This window comes from Gymnoscopelus microlampas, assembly GCF_963454915.1.
Source record: "Gymnoscopelus microlampas genome assembly, chromosome: 3".
NCBI lineage: Eukaryota > Metazoa > Chordata > Actinopteri > Myctophiformes > Myctophidae > Gymnoscopelus > Gymnoscopelus microlampas.
The window spans coordinates 22,552,777-22,573,083 of record NC_139940.1 but is presented as its reverse complement, the minus strand read 5'-3'; the positions used below and the strand labels follow the sequence as shown (position 1 = coordinate 22,573,083).

At 38.8% G+C, this 20,307-nt stretch overlaps 1 protein-coding gene across 1 annotated transcript; it reads right to left on the bottom strand.

Annotated features, from left to right (window-relative positions):
- Positions 1 to 85: 85 nt before the first annotated feature.
- ica1 (islet cell autoantigen 1) lies at positions 86 to 15,888 on the bottom strand. Its single transcript, XM_084053041.1, has 14 exons — positions 15,761 to 15,888; positions 14,119 to 14,154; positions 13,534 to 13,705; positions 12,270 to 12,342; positions 11,279 to 11,402; positions 10,354 to 10,552; positions 8,860 to 8,985; positions 7,609 to 7,707; positions 6,715 to 6,809; positions 6,401 to 6,447; positions 5,938 to 5,991; positions 4,018 to 4,284; positions 2,725 to 2,814; positions 86 to 2,458 (listed from the first exon to the last, which is right to left on the bottom strand). Exons 2-14 carry the CDS (start codon positions 14,133 to 14,135, stop codon positions 2,337 to 2,339), a joined length of 1,485 nt encoding a protein of 494 aa, XP_083909167.1. The 5' UTR covers positions 14,136 to 14,154; positions 15,761 to 15,888; the 3' UTR covers positions 86 to 2,336.
- Between the last annotated feature and the right edge of the window lie 4,419 nt (positions 15,889 to 20,307).

The window sequence follows — 20,307 nt, the reverse complement described above, 5'->3', positions numbered from 1 at the left end:
TGAGCAACACAGCTAAACGTGTGGGTAGCACCTCCAAAAATGTTGCCAAAATCACCCAATATGCTTCTGTTGGTAAGGTAGGCAGAGAAGCAACAGTACAGGAGAATACATGACAGACTGGCTGGGAAAGAGAGTCGGGCATACACAGAGACGAGACCGATGCTTTCAAGACCATGTGTTGCTGAAGCAGCATAGAGGGTAGTTTTCCTGGATGAAGAGAAGTAACCTGAGAGGATAATTTGAATGTTGGGCTAGACACATTTTCAGCCAGTGGATTGACCAAGGGAGGGTTTGGACTGTGATGCCTATGGAGGGCTAGAGCTGCCATATTTAAAAATAAATAAAGGAATACATTAAATAATAAAGAAATATATATTGCATGTGCAGTTATCATTTTATCATATATCATGCATGATGCAACACAACAAGCAGAGTTGCCAAAATTAATACAATTTTACAGTTTCAACTTAACACTTCCGATCTTTGTGAAAACGGCCTGACCCTGAAATGACATCACAGTGTGGGTTTGATCACTCTGGGTTTGATTGCTATATGGCTGAAGAAATACAGAAATAGGTGAGGAAATAAATAGATACATTAATTAATAGCAAAATGAATAAACAAATAAATACTTTGGGAAATAAATACATTTGGAAATAAATGAATACAAATATAAGTAATATGTCACACATAAATACATGTATTTATTTGTCTATTTATCTTCATATTAACCTTCACTTTTATTTCTTTATTATTTCATTATTCCTTTTTTATATATATATCTATGGCAGCTCTGGCCCTCCATACTGTATGACACCGCATGGAGAAGATGCGGAATGAACATTTGGATTTCCTCTTACCCATATTGGCTGTAACGCTTCTGTTAAATTACTGTAGAGTCTTATATGTAAACTGAACTGCTAACAAAAGCATTGACATTGAGGGAGCCTATAACTTTGAATACCAAACAAGTATTTGAATCATAAACTATATTGATGAATACCTCACATTATGACAGTGGTTACAACTATCACACATTTACTCCATGACGTGAGACAACAGACATGCAACATGCAATAATTGGGTGATGTATACCTAATGATGGCATTCATCATATCTCTGAAATATATTCTAGAGGGCGATCATCACACTTATTTTAACAATGAAAAGGTAATGTAGGATTAATTTAAAAGCGTAAATCTCAATATCGAGGCCACTTCAATATTTCATATAAAGTCGAAACATTTGCTGCAACATTATCCTGCCAACTCTTTCAGATAGTATGAAATAAAACTGGTTCAAAAAGCACATAAAGTAGATCATTATTTTAAAGCATTGCAGAATTTCATGTAGTGCATACGTTTTCAATTATAGATTATATAAATTATAGATTAGTATATACCGTACCTGCCAACACTTCTGAATTCATCAGGAGACGCCTGCATTTTTACCCTTTCTCCTGCTGTGCTTCTAAATTGTAATTTCTCCTGAAAATATCCTTAATTTTGGACAACTCAACTAAGTGAATACTATGTGGATACTATAGTGAATGATATGTGGATACTATAGTGAATACAAATACTATTATGTGGATACTAAGTGAATACTATGTGGATACTAAGTGAATACTATGTGTATACTAAGTGAATACTATGTGTATATTAAGTGAATACTATGTGGATACTAAGTGAATACTATGTGGATACTAAGTGAATGCTATGTGTATACTAAGTGAATACTACAGTATGTGTATACAAGTGAATACTATGTGTATACTAAGTGAATACTATGTGTAAGTCAGGCCCCCCACCAGACAATATCCTTATTTTTCCACAGTCTAATGTTGGCAGTTATGTTATATACTATTATACTAAGTTACCGTGTATACTTTAATGGGCTCTTCTGGCACTCTGGCATTTTCACCAAAACACAAATACAGTATATGGTAACCTGACCATTTCTCAGTTTTGTCCGTAAATATGTTTGTCAAGACATTATTTTGCCTGTTGGCAAATTATCAATAATGTTAGTCACACTACAGAGGAACCTAATTTTACTATTTCCAAGATCATATCGTAGAATAAATTCTAAAAAAAAAAAACTGTCTTACACAGTAAAATTCAGAGTGTTTATTTAACTGTAAACGTGTCAAACGGGTAAATATTTACACTCCAGATTTGACTGCGTACACCACTGAACTAACCAACTACAGTATAGTATGTAGACCAGAGTTGTACAGTCAACTGAGAAGAAAAGAAAAAGATAATTGTACATGACAAAAATGATGATCATTATGAAGATACCCGTTTGAAATCTGCTGTGGTGTTGAAGCAGGACTACGCGTTGTGTAGCTCGTGCTCCGTACCCATTTTGCCCACTGCGTCTGGATTAGAAAGGGGGTCCAGGTCAGCGAACAGGTTGAACCATGCTGAAAGGTCTTTGGAGGTCTCTGTTGTTGCTGAAAAGTGGGAGTACATGTCACTAAGTCAAGCTCCCGCAAGCCTTATTGTACTTCATTAAAATAAAACGTTTTCTGAAAGCCATAATGGACAGTGGATGCCTTTATTTGCCTTGAATTGAACTCCATCTGACTGAAAAGTTTGGCTTATTCATGGAAATATCTGCACCCCACAAGTCGTCTGAAAGTGCCCATAAACACAGGCTTCAGCTGGAAACACGACTTTTTATTTTATTAATGTTTTACTCGTTTGGCCATAAACGTACCTTTTGCTGCCGTCCGAGACTGGTTCTGATTGGCTCCAGATGATTGCTCTGTTGCCTGGGAGATGGGCTGCGGAATGCTCCTGGCCCAATCTGAAATGGAGATGGAGATTTAGAGTCATCAACGGGGGACACTTAACACGTCAAACCATGATCCAGTGCATAAATCATTATACTTTCTCACCACAACGCTGATGTGGACAGACAGTGTAATCGACAAGAAAACAGCATTGATATATTTTGTTGACCTTACAAAATACCATTTGACATCATTAAAGACAAAACTGTGTATATCTTTACTTAGTATCAGCTGAATCTGCTCTGGTTGGACTGTATGGTCATTTTTTTTTAACATGAAACAAACCTTGGAAATGGGACGTGTCACGTGAGGCACATGCATTCCAACAGTGACATTCTCATACACAATATGGTTCTAGTCAAAAGGAACAGATAAATAAATGGTAATGGCAAGATAGGTGTGGCCTGAGGGTGACAGCTGTATGTTTACATGGGAAAATGGAGAAAATTGCAGTTATTTTATTGTGACTAGTAGCCAGCTTATTACAGTATCCTATAAATTAATCTCGACTGACATAATAGGTTTTTTGCTCGTACTATAATGATAACCTATAAAACACTGGCAGTAAATCATAAGCACAATCTCTAATTTCCTTACAGCTTTGTACTGTAGCTGTATACAATTCATAGCCCCCCCAAACCCCCTACCCCCCCCCCCCCCCCCAACCAGCTGAAAATAGACAAACAACAAAACCAGATGATGTGCTGGCAATAAGGTCGCCCAGAGTGGGACGAAATGGAAAGGGATTGGCAATTAGGTACGGTTAAGCAAATATAATTGCCAGGTTATAATAGGCCCTTTCTATTACTTATACAGCTGTGGTTTTGACAAATCATTTCAAGGCTTCTTTTCTCCCAGTGTGGAAATAGTCCAGCATAATGGAAAAACAGCTCTATTTAGTTGGCTGCATGTTTTTGTTAAAGTACTCATTCATAGAAAAAGCAAAACAAAACAAAAAACATTTAAAGCTAGGTGGTGAATTGGATTAAGCTAATGATGAACTCGTTATGTGATATTTATCCATGCTTTATTATACGGTAATGGAAATGGTTAATGGCACTCTATCCTAATGGTTGGAGAAGACCAGTCTAATCTTGTTTCTGTCATCCAAATCTTATATTTTGTGCTGATGAACACACACACACACACACACACACACACACACACACACACACACACACACACACACACACACACACACTAAGATGACCTCTGACCTGAGAGGGAAGACTGCAGGTTATTTAAGCTTTGGTCCAATAGATGAGATGGGAGGAAGCAGGAAGGGGAGGTGTTCTCCTCCACTAGTCCTCCTCTACCTGACGCTGCACTTGTCCCGTCCTCCCCTTCTCCAAACACCTCCCTCCACTCCCGTGAGAACTCGCCCTCATCTAGGGAGGTGCCTCCCAGAATCTCATTCAGCAAGGCCATGCTGTCCTTCTCCCCTCCCTCTTGTTCCTGATAGGCTGAAAGAAGATCCCCACCATCTGGAAGGACCAGTCAGGTTTTGCGTTAATGGACAGGGATGTGCAGAGGAAACGTAACATCAACATTTGTACAGTATTAAGACATAAAGTAGATAGGGCAGTTTAATAGGCACGAAACTCACAACCATTGGCCAAAGGGTGGCGCTGTAGCACTCAATTGAAAATGCCAACTTTGAACAGGTACAACTCATGCCCTGTTTGACCTGAAGCCATGAAACTTCGATACACACATGCGTCTCCTCATGCCTAACAACTTTCACACTCTGACTATTGACCTCTGACCTTTAGATCTCTCACCATTTTGAATCATATGAAAAGCAGTTCAAATCAAACTCCTCCTGAGATTTTTGAGCAATCTGCACGAAACTGTCTACACATGTGCTTTGGACCTATGCTGACAAAAACATGGCGGGATTTTTTCTAAGTGAAAACACTAAGCTTTTATGAGCCAATTAATATTGCAGTTTTATGAAAATTATTCGTCTGCCCCTAACATACATGCAGACTCACATTTGTTTGAAACTTTGCAGTAATGTAGAGGGTCATTCCAAATATCACTGAAACCAATCTTACTCCAATTGGTCAAAGGGGGGCGCTATAGCAATTTTTTGAAAATGCAAACTTTAAACAGACAAAAGTCATGCCTCGTTTGGCCGACAGCCATGAAACTTGCTTACACATGTGCCTTGACTCATGAGGAACACATCTAATAGATGTATATCTATCACTTTGACCAGTAAGCTCCGCCCTTAGACTCTTTCCCTTTACATTTCCATTGCCAGAGATTTGCCATTGACATTGCATTGGGCGCTTAAAGTTAAATATTTCAAAAACTACACATTATTTCAAAGTAAAAATCTCAACCATGCATGTCCACAGTAAGGTGGATTTTTTAAATTGTGAATCAAGTTTATAGGTTAAAGTATGAAGGAACAGCGAGTTGCCAAAGTTTTCAGATGTAAGTTTTAAAAGTTAAATATCTCAAAAACTACAAAACATTTCAAAGTAAAAAGTTCACGCATGTGTGTCCACAGTAAGCTGGATTATAAAAAAGTGTGAATGCATTCTCTAAGTGAAAGTATTTTTTGTGTTTTTTTTAGGTGTCAAAATCCTCCATTGACCGCCATTATATTTTTTTCTGAACTTTTCTGAAAGGAGTATATTTCTAAAACCATGAAACATTTCAAAGATTCATTTTCAGGCAAACATGTCCACAGTGAGATGAACATTTTAAAGTTTGAATGGGGTTTATAGATGTAAGTATGTAGAACTAGTAGCCTGCAAAAGTTTGCACTCTTTCCCTTTAAATGTCCATTGCCAGAGATTTGCCATTGACAATTGATATTGCTGCTTGCAGCTATATTTTATTTTTGTAATTTGGAGATGAGCACTCCGGGTTCGATGGCCCATTGCGTGGTTGGCCCGGAGAGCTCCCTTTCCTTATGTTGATTTTGGCCGGCCTATCTCTCCCCTTTTCTTTTCTATTTTGTGATGTTTATTTGGTTGGTATTGGTGATATTTTGTTTCAATAAACCCTTATAGCTTTGGCTTTCTCTAGAACTTGTCTGTTTATGTTATTGACTTCTCATTAACGACAAGCTGTTTTAGAGGTTGTAACTATGATATTGAGACAAAATGTACTCAGCTGGATACCTGTTTGTCTGCTCATGTCCGTGTCTTCAAATAAATGTCCAGATTTGGCTTGTGCTGCAAAAGGTAAGCACAAAGCATGGAAGAATAAAATGTCGAATATCAAGTACCCTTTTCAAAGAAAGGTCTTTACGCAGTAACAACTGGACCTACTGTACAGTAGGTGTTTGTACACTTGTGACATGTATTAGGGAATGAGCTATAATTTCTTCTTGATACTCAATTCTACAAGGCTACTTTTATATTCTAAATGTAAGTAATGTATATGTGTAGAGAAAAAACAACACAACCAGGGGCGCACAGGAGAAAAAAGTAGTTAAAAGTATCAGAGGTACTCCTGGAAAGCCTAAAACTCTTCATTAAAAAGAGGCAAATGCCATCACGAGCCAACCACAACAGGTCTTCATCAGGGCGAAAATGATTTTTTTCATGATTTACTGTATTCATTTTAATATATTTATGTTACCTTCTCTGGGTTCTTCATCTGTATTTTCTGTTTCTAGTGAGATGAGTCTAAGGGCAGACATTGAAAACAACAATGCTTACAAAAAATCTGTTTCAGGTATAAAAGGCAATACAGGTACATGGAAGCTGATCAGGGTTATTCAAAAAGAAACAGGTTTTATGTACTGTAAGTGTATGTACATATTGATCAGCAGGGTCTACTCAATCTTTCACTGTCATTGTACAGGAAGTTTAACATTTTAAAATCTCTTTGTACAGGAAGTTTAGCGTTAAATCAAAAATAATATTTTATTTTGTATGCGTTGTTTCACTCACTGGCCATCTCTGGTCTCAGGTTTCACTGCTGTCTTAGTTTTTATTTTCTTCTTCCCTTTCTTTCTAGCCAGCTTCTCCATCGGATCTTGAAGGCTCTGCATAAATAAAGCAAGACTTCCTGTATCTGACAAGATGTAGGTCCCCTTACTAAAAATGACAGAATCACACAGCATGTGCTGCAGTATATATACAGTATGAGGTTTGTTTTTGACAGTATAGCCTAGTGAGGTAAGGCTTAGTATAAATAACTATATGCGAACTGCAGATGACAGTACAGCATGTATTTTTATTATTACATAATTCAGATTCAGAAAATGTTATCCATCAAATGCCAATCTTTGGCAAGACCTCATACAGAGACAAAATACAAGTTCACATTTTAACTTTAAAACACACGTAAAACCAAACAGCAACAGAAGTTCAAGTGTCTTATTTGAAGGGGTTATGGCAGTGGGGACTAGTTCTTTCTTGCCAGTGTTCTGTAAAACAGCGTCCCAATGGCTTAAAAATGTTATGATGGCTGTGACCTTCCTCCTGACTGACAGGGTGTGACTTTTTATTTTGTCTGAATCCATGCTATAGTATGAGTTTGTTATGACATTGTATAGTATGAGTTTAAATCAAAATTTCTGGGCATTTTATCATTTAAAGAGAAGTAGAAAGAGACAGGAAGCTAAGTACGAGATAACCTGCAACACTGTTTCCTGACAAGGAAAGGAATTATGGTTGAGACCATTAAACTATAGCAGTGGTCATCAAACATTTCCATGACACTGGACACCACATCTTAAAAGTAGATTTGTGTTCGTTCTTATTCCAAACTGTTCAATAGCTGTAAAAGTATAAAACAGGGTTCAAGATATGATCCTTTAGTCCCTAATGATGTACTCTTACCTTTAGTGCAGAGATGTCATAGTGCTGACATCCCTTGAAATTTTCATGAATGGCAGCCATAGTGTGGGACGTCTTCTCCCAGAAGTGCAAAAGTGTTGTCTGGAAAATAGATGAACAGTAAATCCCAATATATGCTCGTGTGACCTTTTGTAACAGAAATGTACATAAACTGTTTAAAAAATATACACTTGTGGCTGTGTATACTAGTGTGGCTGACAAACAAATGACTGTCTTCTTGATAGGCTCACCTTCAAACTGACTTTCAACATTGAGTTTTCCTTTGTTTCTAACTTAAAGCCACTCAATTCAACTGAACTCAAACTTTATTTGTAGAGCACATTTAATTGCTGTGCGAAAATAATTAAACAGTAAGAGGCAAAAAGACAAAAACAAACAGAAAATGGCACAAGTGAAATACAAAAGGAAGGCTAACAACAGCAATACACAGTAAGGGCCACAGACACACACAGAGTTTAAAGCCAAAGGAAAATAAGTGAGTCTTTCATAATGATTTAAAAGCCTCTAGTGAGTATGAAGGGGCAAGCTATTCCATAGCCTAGGGGCAGTCGGACAGCTGGACAACCAGAAGCAACGATTAGCTGACCTCAAGGTTCTAGTTGGGGTGTGCCAGTGTACAAGTTCAGAAATGTACGGAGGAGCCAGGCCATTGAGGGCCTTAAAAACAAACAATAAAAGCTTAAAATAAATTCTGCCAAGTGTCAGGGGTGAAGCGAACAGTAAAAAAAAGAGGTTGTGTCTCCTGAAGAGATTTCTTAATCCCCAATTTCGGTCAGGGGGGTGAGGCCACACTATCTCATTGGCTAACCACCCTCCAAGATCCTTAGCCAAACCTTAACCACACCAAACCCTAACCCAACCATTTTAACAGTATACGTGTTAAGGTCTGCTCCGCTTGGCTCCGCTTGTTCACACAATGCATTGTGGGTATGATACTGTTGGTTCAGCAGACACTACCCAAAAAAAACAGGACGGGTCTAATGATGACGTGGCTTCCATGTGGATCTCAGACGTCATGTGGCCAGTCATCTATGATGTCAGTCATTTATGATGTCGGGCAGTGCTAGTCCATATTTGGCAAAGTTTCAGCCCAATTTGACTTCCACTGACAGTATAACATTTTTGTTTTAAAAAGTGACATTTTCAAAAAGTATAAAATATATATGTAATATGATTAAATAAAATGTACATAGGCCTACAGTATATATTTATTTACTTGGATTGGTCATGTACCTGGTAGGTGGTTAGGACATGAGAGAGGAGGTTGCAACGACTGGCTCCCAACAAGTCGACTTTCTGGCACACGTCATTCTTCAGTTTGTCAAAGCTTGTTTTGGTGGACCGCACCTGCGTTTGAACCTGAGATGGAGAGATGATTGGGAAACATTTGCTCAACGAAAGATAGTGCCATAACACCTTCTCAACTAGGTTACAGGTTTGAACTGTGAACACACAGATACGCCAGTTCAGGGCTGTGCATGTCAGGGCATGTCAAAAAAGTGTCAACAATACACAGCAGGTTGCTATGTGTGGTTCATACTGATGAATCAGTTTATTTGATGAATTATGCCCTCTAGTGGTCCTTTCAAGTATAGCAAGTTTTGCTTTGCAGAATTGTGCTCTGCACGGTTTAATATGGCTCAATTAAAACCTGTATAATGTGGGCCAGAATATTTTTTTTATAGATGGGCCTGGTGTAATTGTGACATTAACACAATATGAATATTTCTTTGAAAGCCATAATCACAAAGTATTTTAGGAATCAAGATGGAAGATTCTAAGTTGCAACCCATTCCAGCCCTTACAGCTCAAAGCAGTGAAGTACACTTACAGTACATCCAAATCTCATAACCATTTAAATATCCTATTTGACTCTCTAGTATGATCCCAAATGATCGATTCCTTTTTGAACCTAGAGTGGTAAAGGTGCCTTATGAATACAGTAACTACTTTGATGGGGAGGCATCTGGTTCAGTCTCCACAACAGTGCTTTGAGAGAGAGGAATGATTAGATCTCATGTACCTCTGCTGGATCAAACCCCACCAGAGCCTTATCTTCTATGACCCCACCCATATGCACACACCACCACCCCAAAATGTCTCTGTTACTTTCTGTTTTAATGGATCACTTACCACAGGCGATGGGTTGCCACTTTTCTGGAAATTATAACATTTCTGCTCAACAGCCACTTATCTTGTCAAAATGTTTTGAGATTTCAACTTGCTAAATCACACTTGATAGTAAATGAAATGCCCAGAATGAATGCAGGATGTACAATAGATTTGACTAATACAAATGATTTCAGTATATGACAGATATATCAATTAGATGAAAAAAGAATAAGGGGACATGGGACCTTTTGAGTAAGGAGGACTGTGTCATGTTATTATTATTATTATTATTATTGGCAAGTCATAAGCACCCAAATTCCATGTTCACAGTCCCCTAAGACACGTATTGCTATGCATACGTTTAAACAACACATGATATAGACACGTGTTATGCAGGCATCTATGGATTGATTAATTCCTCTTTCGCGTTCGACACAGAAGCCCATATGGTATTTCTATGCATAATGTCGATAACAAAGTAGAATTACACACTGCTTATTATAGGCAAATTAAAGGCAAACGATGGAGGGTCAAATCAAAAGCAATCAACAGCAAGCGGTAAGTATGGAGGCCAATTATCAGTACACAGCTCCTTGGACTGTACGTTAGACCAACCTTGCGGAACTTTTCCATCTGTTTGTGTGTGTCCGGATCCAGCTCTTGGGACACATCTTTCATCCAGAGTAATGCTCCTCTATATTCTGTCCTAGACTGCTCCATCCGATTCACTGTCAGCCAGGTGTCGGAGATGGCTCGATAGCGAAATGTCTCCACTTCCTGGTAGAGGCGGCACAGAGGGCTGCGCAGAGCCATTCTGTAATTGTGACAAACAAAACAAGAACATGAACATTTTAAAGGGATTATCGCTCAAAATGAACAATTAACCAAAAGTTAATATGGAGTCATCTATTTTAATACTATAAGTTGATATGTTTCCTAAAGATAGAAAGCAGGGAAGAAACAGTCACTATAAAGAGCCTTTGCATCTTCATTAGTTTTAGATTAGTATATTATCATAAAGTCATAGTCATCAGTTATGGACCAGGATAATAAACTGTGGGGCTATACTATAGCTCCACAGGCTGGCATGACAGATTGAAAGGTAGATTTAATAGGGTTGAAAACTGAAATGCTTTCTCCTTTCAGCTGTAAAAAAAAAGGATTATAGGCTACTGTATTAATGCAACTAGCAATCATACTGACATGATACTGGCCATGACTAACCATGATAAGCACATGCACCCATTGCTTTTCAAACAAGCATTAGTACACTCCATTATATATTCTCACTCAATAACCCTAACCCCATTTTTGCGTTAGTCCAGGACAAAATAAATGACAAGATCAAAGTAAAGAAAAGTCCACACAAAAGCTTGCTGCTCCAGCACTACCTTGTGGTCAAAACACGTTTTGACCACAAGGTAGATCATCAGTTCTGATGAAACTCTTGTGAAGACTTCTCTTTCCTTTGATCTTATTTAATATAATGTAGGTTTAGTGGTTTACTGTAACTCAGAAGTGCTTGTGTTGTGTTCCATACCTCTGCTGTGAGGAGAAGCACAGAGCTTTCCCTGTGGCCTGCATGATTTTTCCCGCCCGGGTTTTGTCCTGAGACCCTTGGGAACGGAGGAAACGACCCAGCTCATTCTCCTCTTGGGAAAGGACTGCATGAGGAAGAAGGAATTACTCATAAGAGTCCATTTGACAGAAAATGTAATTTTGCAATGACTGTTTAAACAGTGATATTGACATGATAATGACATGACACTGACCATGATACTGACCATGACTAACCATGATACTGACCATGACTAACCATGATACTGACATGATACTGATAATGACTGACCCTGATACTGACCTGATACTGACCATGACTAACCATGATACTGACATGATACTGACCATGACTAACCATGATACTGACCTGATACTGATATGATACTGACCATGATACTGACCATGACTAACCATGATACTGACCTGATACTGACCATGACTAACCATGATACTGACATGATACTGATAATGACTGACCCTGATACTGACCTGATACTGACCATGACTAACCATGATACTGACATGATACTGACCATGACTAACCATGATACTGACCTCATGCTGACATGATACTGACCATGACAAAGTGCTTCTCATGCCATGGTTTGCAGGGCCGGTCCTGGGCAATTTGGCGCCCCAGGCAATATTTTTCCTGCCCCCCCCCCATCCCCCCCCCACCCCCCCCCACATTTCATAATAAGAGCACCTCAGTCTCTTTAAACAGAAAGTAATACAGAGGACAGGACCCTATCCTATGTCTGACAGCGCCGCGCCACAGTTTTCTGCCACAGCGCCACCTGGAGCCTGAAAAAAAAAAGTGGGGCCCTAAGCAACTGCCTACTCGGCCTAATGGGCGCGCCGGCCCTGATGGTTTGGTATGTACGGTATATGTCAAAGTTTTCACTGTGTCCATGTGCAATTAAAAAGTTGTTTCATTTCTTTCTTTTTTTTTAACAAAAGGATGAACGTACAGCAGATTCTTCTCTGGTACTGTTCAATGACCTTCAGAAGTTCCATGCATGTTCTCTGAATAGAGTGGAACACCTGCAGAGACACAAAAGCAAGAGGACAATGAATACAAACACCACCAGAGGAAGCCTTGGACTTAATTTATACTTCGTAGTACCATGGTGCCGCTTGCCGAAAATAACAGATTTTCAGCAAGCGCCAACATTGCAGACATAAATAGCAGACATGTAGCGTCTGCCATAGCTCTTGATGAAATGATCACAGTGGTGTTTTTCATCCCCAGACCCCAGCTGGGGAAGACTACAGAGCAGGGGAAAGCAAAAGCATCTTGACTATCAAACTGTGCATCATCTCCCACTCCTGCCATACAACATCCAGTGGTGAGCTGTGGATTTTTGAACTAAGGGTACTGTATTTTATGACGTCACGCGCGCGCACATAGCCACTCAGCTCAGTGCTAGTTGAAATACTGTATTCAACATGTGATTATTAATGTAATCATATGTATTATTATTATTTTGTTGTATTGTTGCATTGTTAATTTGTTGTTTTTATTTTTGTTTCAAATTAATTATTTTATTTTCCTTTTAATTTTATATAAAAGCCCTTTACATAGACTCACCCACACATAAGTAGGCCTACTTAAAATAATCAGACAACTTGTCTTTGTCTTGTCTCAGAGAACTGGGTCCTCTGCTAAGCGACCCCCTTCACACCTTGCAGTGCAGAGATGTTGTCTGTCATTGTGAGAGGAATGTAACACATTCAATTCAAGTCCGTGTCTTTTCTCGAGTAGCCTAATGTTATGCAAAGCAGCCAGGTAGACGCTATTGAGAACGGCTCGCCACTGACGGCGCGAACCTTGAGAGGCTATTGTTTAAACTTTAAGGCGTTAAAGACCGCCGCTGAGTCTGACGGTGCGTGCACGCGCGCCCCCAGCTCCCACAGTGTCAGAACTAAGGGTACGCCGTACCCCCCCGTACCCCCTACAGCTCAACCCTGACAACATCTATATCATTGTGTAACAAAGGGCATGTGTGAAAGGGTAAATTGATATGATATGACTTCAGTTGAACAAGAACAGTGTTTACATTTTCTTTTTTTAATGATTTCAAAATATTTCCCCAAAAAAACAAAACTAACAAAAACAGACATTTTCTTAGGAATTTCATGAATAAATAAACCCAAAATCTGAGAAATTCTATTATAATAAAATACGTTTTAGAAGTAGTGAAAATAGCAGATCTAAAAACTCCTCCTCCTCACCTCCAGCTTGCCGTCCAGATCTGCATCTGAGGCGACCACATGTTCGTCTTCTTTCTTCCCAGTGACCTTGATGAGTGTCTGTTTGGTTTTCCAGTACTTCTGCTGGAACTTGTTCACCACAGAGGAGTCTTGGCTTTGGATCAAACCATCAACGTACTCGCGGGAGAAGCCACTGCAATGACAAAGTGGTCTCTATCAGTGGTTCTCACTGATAGAGACCCCTGGCCTGGGGGACCCCCAGTCCAGGGGTCCTTGTGGGGTTCCAGGGGGTCCCCATGCTAAATGATTGGTAGTTAGGAACCAAATGGACACTACATTTCTGTATTGTGTCCTGTGTGACAGTGTACAGTATTTTTAAGTGTAAATTGGGGTCCCAGAGAAAAACAAATAATGTCAATATGGGGTTCTGTGGCCTAATGGATAATATCAAACATTGGAATTAAAAATGGTTGAGAATCACTGGTCTCATTTATATTATGCAGTTGCTCTCAGAGAATGAGATGTTCTCCGTTATGGACAGGGGTTGTTCTTGTTCATCAGCATTATATTGAATGGAGGTCAATATAATGTTTACAGTATACTCACTAATTTCCTCCCTCCATATTTGAGAAACACAAACACCTGTGGGGAAGATAAATAAAGTTATAGTACTGTACAAGTAGATATATCTCCATTTATAAATCAAGTGAGATAAGATGTATGGTTAGTTTCATTTTTATTTCTATCAGACCACCCAACCCAGAATTAAACACAAACCGGTGATCAGTGGTGGACAAAGTACTCACATTTTATACTTAAGTAAAAGTACCAATACCACATTGTAGAAATACTCTTACAGATTAAAGTCCGGCAACAAATTGACTTGAGTAAAAGAACAAAAGTATTCACATTGAAATATACTTAAGTACTGAAAATAAAAGTACTCACTATGCAGAATGTCCCATTTCACAAGTTTCCAAATGTATAAAGGTGCTTTGAAAATAGCAGATCTACAAGCTCACAACCATTGCAAAGCCACGCCTTGTGAGCTTGTAGATCGGCCATTTTCAAATAGCCAAACTAGTGTATGGCTGAAGTGGTTAATGCATGTCTTGTAATACTAATCGAAATCTACAAAGTAAAACTAAAGCTGTCAAATAATTGTAGTGGAGTAGTAGGCCTATACCTACAATATTTGCCTCTAAGATGTAGTGGAGTAGAAGTCATTTAAGTACCGAAAATTGGAAATACTCCAGTAAAGTAAAATACCTCAAAAATGTCAAGTACAGTATTTGAGTACATGTACTTTGTTACTTTACACCACTGTGGTTAGGTTAATTTGTATTTCTACCAAAACACTCAAACCGGAATAAGCACCACCTGCTGTCCATCACCATTAGAATGGGATGGAAAATCCCCATGCGAATAGCAGAACATAAGCGCTTTATGACGTAGTATTGTGCTAATGGCAACAGATATAATGATATCTGTGATTGTAGGCTATGCAACGCAGCTTTTACTCCCAACCTGAACCTACGCGCACCGCATCGCTAAACCGCATTCTATTCCTTCTACAGCTGGGAATTACCTAGCCCTATACGGAACCTCTCCCTCCGCTGTATAGCTCCGAGATGAGGTTCCTCGTTTCTCGGTGCCGTTTGAGCAGGACATTGTCGCACATTTTCCACTTTACATGTTTCTTACCCCTTTCTGCACATCGTATCCAAAAAGTAAAGCTTTTCTGCAATTCTCTCATATGTTTTAAGTTCTAGCGCACCATAAAAGCTATCCAACGAGTTGAAGAAAGTATTTAATTTATCTCGGTCCTCATCCGGTTACATGTTTATGTTTTTAAGACATTGCGCAAGAGTTGCGCCTGTAGAGATAACATTACTGATTCCCCTACTGGTCAAATGTTGAATTGCATTTTCTAATGCAAAATATTATGGAACAGGCTGAGGACAGAGGCGAATTAAATACTTTTTTCAACTCGTTGGACAGATTTTATTGCCAACTAGAACTTAAAACATCTGTGAGCGTTTCAGAAAACCTTTACTTTTTGGATACGATGTGCAGAAAGGGGTAAGAAACATGTAAAGTGGAAAATGTGCGACAATGTCCTGCTCAAACGGCACCGGGAAATATAGGACCTCATCTCGGAGCTATACAGCGGAAGGAGAGGTTCCGTCGGAGCTAGGAAATACCGCGTTCTATAGAGATAGAATATGATGCAGTCATGCAGACATACCTTACTGTGTCGACAGCATATCGTGTAGAAAATGTCCTTATATCAGTTGGATCCTAGCAGCCAGATACTGTAGGCCGGCCCAGGCCTACACTACACTACGTAGTACGTACCCATGTGTGTAAACAGCTGCTTATTCTTAATGCCTGCGCGACAGATTGATGACGTCATTCAACAGCACAGCAGTGGTGAGAAAAGTACTCCATTTTTTACTTAAGTAAAAGTATCAATACCGCAATATATAAATACTCTGTTACACAAGTAAAAATCCGAAATTCAGCGTTGTGAGCTTGTAGATCGTCTATTTTAATAGCCTAGGTATAAAATAGGGCTAAAGTGGTTAATGTAATATATAATGTAATATATGATTATGTAATATGTTTTGTAATATTATCATTTATATCTGCAAAGTAACTAGTAACCAAAGTTTTCAAATTATTGTAGTGGAGTAAAAGTACAATATTTGGATCTGAGATGTTGTGGAGTAGAAGTAAAAGTATTGGAAATTGTAAATACTCAAGTGAAGTACAAACACCTCAAAATTGTACTGAAGTAGCCTACAGGAGGCCTACTTAAAGGTAGGGTAAGTGATTTTCTTTGGTTAAAATAAGTGTTAAATAGCTCTATATTCTGATTGCTATAGAGTGTATGTTCAATAAAAGGAGTCTCCTTGTCGGTCGGGGGATCTTAGTATAATCTGACATTCAATTCCAATTCACTTCTGAAACAATTATTTGACAGATTTTACTTTCAGAACCCAAATAAAACATTGCTTCATTTTTCAAACAGTCACTTCCAAATTGAAGCTCAGATTATACTAAGATCCCATAGGCACTTTGAGGTGTGGGGGTATTTTAGTATAATCTGAGATTCAATTCGAATTCACTTCTGAAAAGTCTATTTTACTGATTTTCGTTTCAGAACCTAAATAAAACCTTGCTTCATTTTTCCAATTTTCTAGCCCACAAAAAAAACAGGAAAATGCTCAATTTTTCTGATATTCTGTTTAGTATTTTGGCGTCTTTTGATTTGGGACTGACACTGAGAAAAGCTCAAAATATTTTTTTTCCCCCCATTTCTTCATCCCAGAATAAAAATCAAAGAATGTCTTCATTTTTCCAATTTTATAGCCCACCAAAAAAACAGGAAAATGCTCAATTTTTCTGATATTCTGATTAGTATTTTGGCATCTTTTGATTTGACTGACACTGAAAAAAGCTCTTAAAAACGACTTTTGCCATTTTTTCATCCGAGAACAAAAATCAAAGAATGGCTTCAATTTTCCAAATGTTTTGCCTACCCAAAAATCAGGAAAATGCTCAATTTTTCTGATATTCTGATTAGTATTTTGGCATCTTTTGATTTGGGACTGACAAAGGAAAATATCTTTATTTGTCTTTGTTTTTCAAAATATCAGTCATCTTTTAATCTACCTATTTCATCAAAACAAATAAGTCACGTGACCATGTGTTAAATCACATGGTCTTTGTCCTTCAAAGTAAAAGTCGTAGTCTAACATGTAAGCAATAGGATCTACAGACAGTCATTACACCACATGTGATGACTGTATGATGTTGTTTTTAATGCCTTTTCTATCTTTTTTTTTTTAGACCAAAGCAACGGCTCACAAAAGTATGTTGCAAGACTACCAAACCTTTCTGAGACATAAAACCGTAAACCCCTTACAACTATACACGTGTGGTGTGGAAGCTCCACCAGCAGGGGTCATTCACTTTCCCCTTCTGCCTCCCAAATTCACAGCACCTTAGTAGTTTTACTGAGGTGCTGTCAACCGAACAACCTTTTTCTTCTATACAAATATTTTCTTTCACATCAGGATTTAAAGGACGACTTCACCCATTTTCAACCTGTCTTCATATAATTGTACCTCAATAATGCTCATGATAGTATGGCACCATTTTTGTCAACTCAATCTGTCTCAGAGGAGGGCTGTGGACAGTTCAGAAACCTGTCTACCAGTGACATCATCGATGGGGAATCCAAGATAATAGAAACTACAGGCTTTCTATTCCTGTTAGCACGCTATAATGGAAACCATTGTTCTCGCGTTAATAAAAAAAAATATATACAATTTAAAATATTGAAGAAAAAAAATCCTTTCTGTTGAATTGATAATCGGCTGATTCTTTGACCAGATCCTAGAGCCGCTATGAGAATGAACTCCCTTAGCCATGATGTCAGTCCTGATGAACTCCATTAGGACTATGATGTTGGTCCTGGACGTTTCGGTTATCTCCATATATGGAGTTCCAGGAGGGGTTCTCTGATGTCAGAGCTAGGTATCTCCATGTATAGCCGTCTAGAAGAGATTCTATGATGTGTTGGAGATTTCAGCTATTTAAACAACAGACAAATTGTGCAATGAAATAATTTGTCGTACGTCCGTCCGTTGTATTGGTGAAATTAAGTGCAGACAAGACTGTTAAACCAGTGGTGTGTTGTAGTGCTGTTGTATTGGGTCACATTAAGAACCTTTCACTCCCATAGAGGTATAATATAATGCTCACTCCGCTATACAGCTCCCAGATGAGGTCCCATGCCGAGGTCTCCCAGAATCGGTTGAACGGCCGCAAAGGGTCCGCTGTTTACCCTTTTCGCCACATCGTATCCAAAAACGAATGGTAGATTTCATTTATTTGATTGTACTGTAAGTTATATGAAAAATAAAAATCTTGCTACAACCACTGACAAGGGTTGAAAGGCTGGACTTTTTACTGTCTCTCTCTGTGTGTATGTGTGCGTGTGCGTGTGTGTGCGTGTGTACGCGTGTGCAAATGCGTGAGTGTGTATGTTGATGCTAAATTGTCTAAATCATGGTTCTCAAAGTGGTGTCCGGGGACCCCCAGGGGTCCTTGAGGGGGTTCCAGGGCGTCCCCATCTAAATGAGTTATTTCAGCATCAAGATCAACTTGACTACTTTTAGTGGCAGCGGTGGCCTAGTGGTTAGAGGGGCGGCCTTGATACCGGAAGGTCCCTAGTTCGATTCCCCAATTCATCACATCGATCATGAATCACCGCTGAATAGCCCTTGAGCAAGGCTTCCATGCAGGGTCCGGCTGGAAACAAGCTTCGTGCTTAGTCCGACACCCTGGGTAAACAACAAACTTTGCTTTGCTTTGCTCCTAAATATGTTGTGGCTAGGATTTGAACCTCTGTCTCCCACGTGGGACGCCAACATCTTAACCGCTAGACTAAAGAGTATTTTCTATACTCTGGGGGGAATAGGCTCTATGGACAGCAGTCATATTGTGAATACATTCACAGGTGTTACCAAAGATACTTAGGCTCTGTTCCATTTAGTGTAGCACAGTGGTTCTCAGATTTTTCAATTTCCACGACCCCCATAACTCTGAGAGTGTACAAATGGAACCAAATGGACCCGTACTCGAAAGGGGCCATTTGGAAACCCCTTAAGGAACCATGAGGGTCCCTGGACCCACATCTTAGAGCCACTTGGTGCAGCAGGCCATATATGTTAGTGCACGGTGGATTTGTAGTGTAGCAGAGTGTTTCCAGTGAGCCAACATTCACAATATCAACACCCTGACCTCTGTTTGAGCAGAAAGGAACAGAGCCTTCATTAGTATCACTGGCAACACATGTGAATGTCTTCACAATATGGCTGCTGTGCATAGAGCCTATATCAGAGTTTTATAGAAACAATGGCACATCCACTGGACGGCAGGTGCAGGACCAACAGTGGATATATTATATATATAAGAAATAATAAAGTCTGCACACTTAAAAATGTAAAAGAAGCTCCCATTCAAGGCTTTAAAAAGCCGTGACTGGGAGCTACTTCTTTTTTTTAGTGTGCAGACTTTATTATTTCTTATAGATATCAGACTTTTATTTCATCAGGCTGTGAGCCACTCTGCTACATATACACGATGCAACATGTTGTGAGCTTGTAGATCTTTTATTTACAAAAAGAATCTCGGAAGAAATTGGAAAGAAATTGCAATATATATATATTCTTTAAAGGTAGGGTAAGTGATATTTTTTGGTTAAAACAAAAAGTATTTTGTTAAAAGGTTAAAATACTATATTCTGATAGTAATCATTGCTATAGAGTGTTTGTTCAGTAACAGATGTCTCCCTGTCTCTCCAGCTCTTTAATAAACAGAAAATACATTTTTCGGTAGGTGTCAAAATCTCAGCCAATCAGGAGAAAGTACCCATTTTTAAGCTTAATTAGTGTACCAGACTATAGTACTCTATACTCTTTCTTTATTAGTGTGGTTGCCCTAACAGGGCAACCAGACTATAGTACTCTATAGCTTTCCATCTTTACTTATTTATAGATAAACTTTATTTCAAACCGCATCTCCTCCCACAGTTTTTCGGGTCGGGAATCGTGCGCTTGTATTTTGCTAAGAGATTGGTTAAATAGTTTAATTGATATTGATTTATTAGTGCATTAAATTTCCCCATCCACTTTAATGTAAAAGTGAAAAAACTCAAATTCAAGTATTTTTTTCTCAGAAACCTTAAGAGCTAGAGTTATCAGATTTGGAGGGAAAATTCAT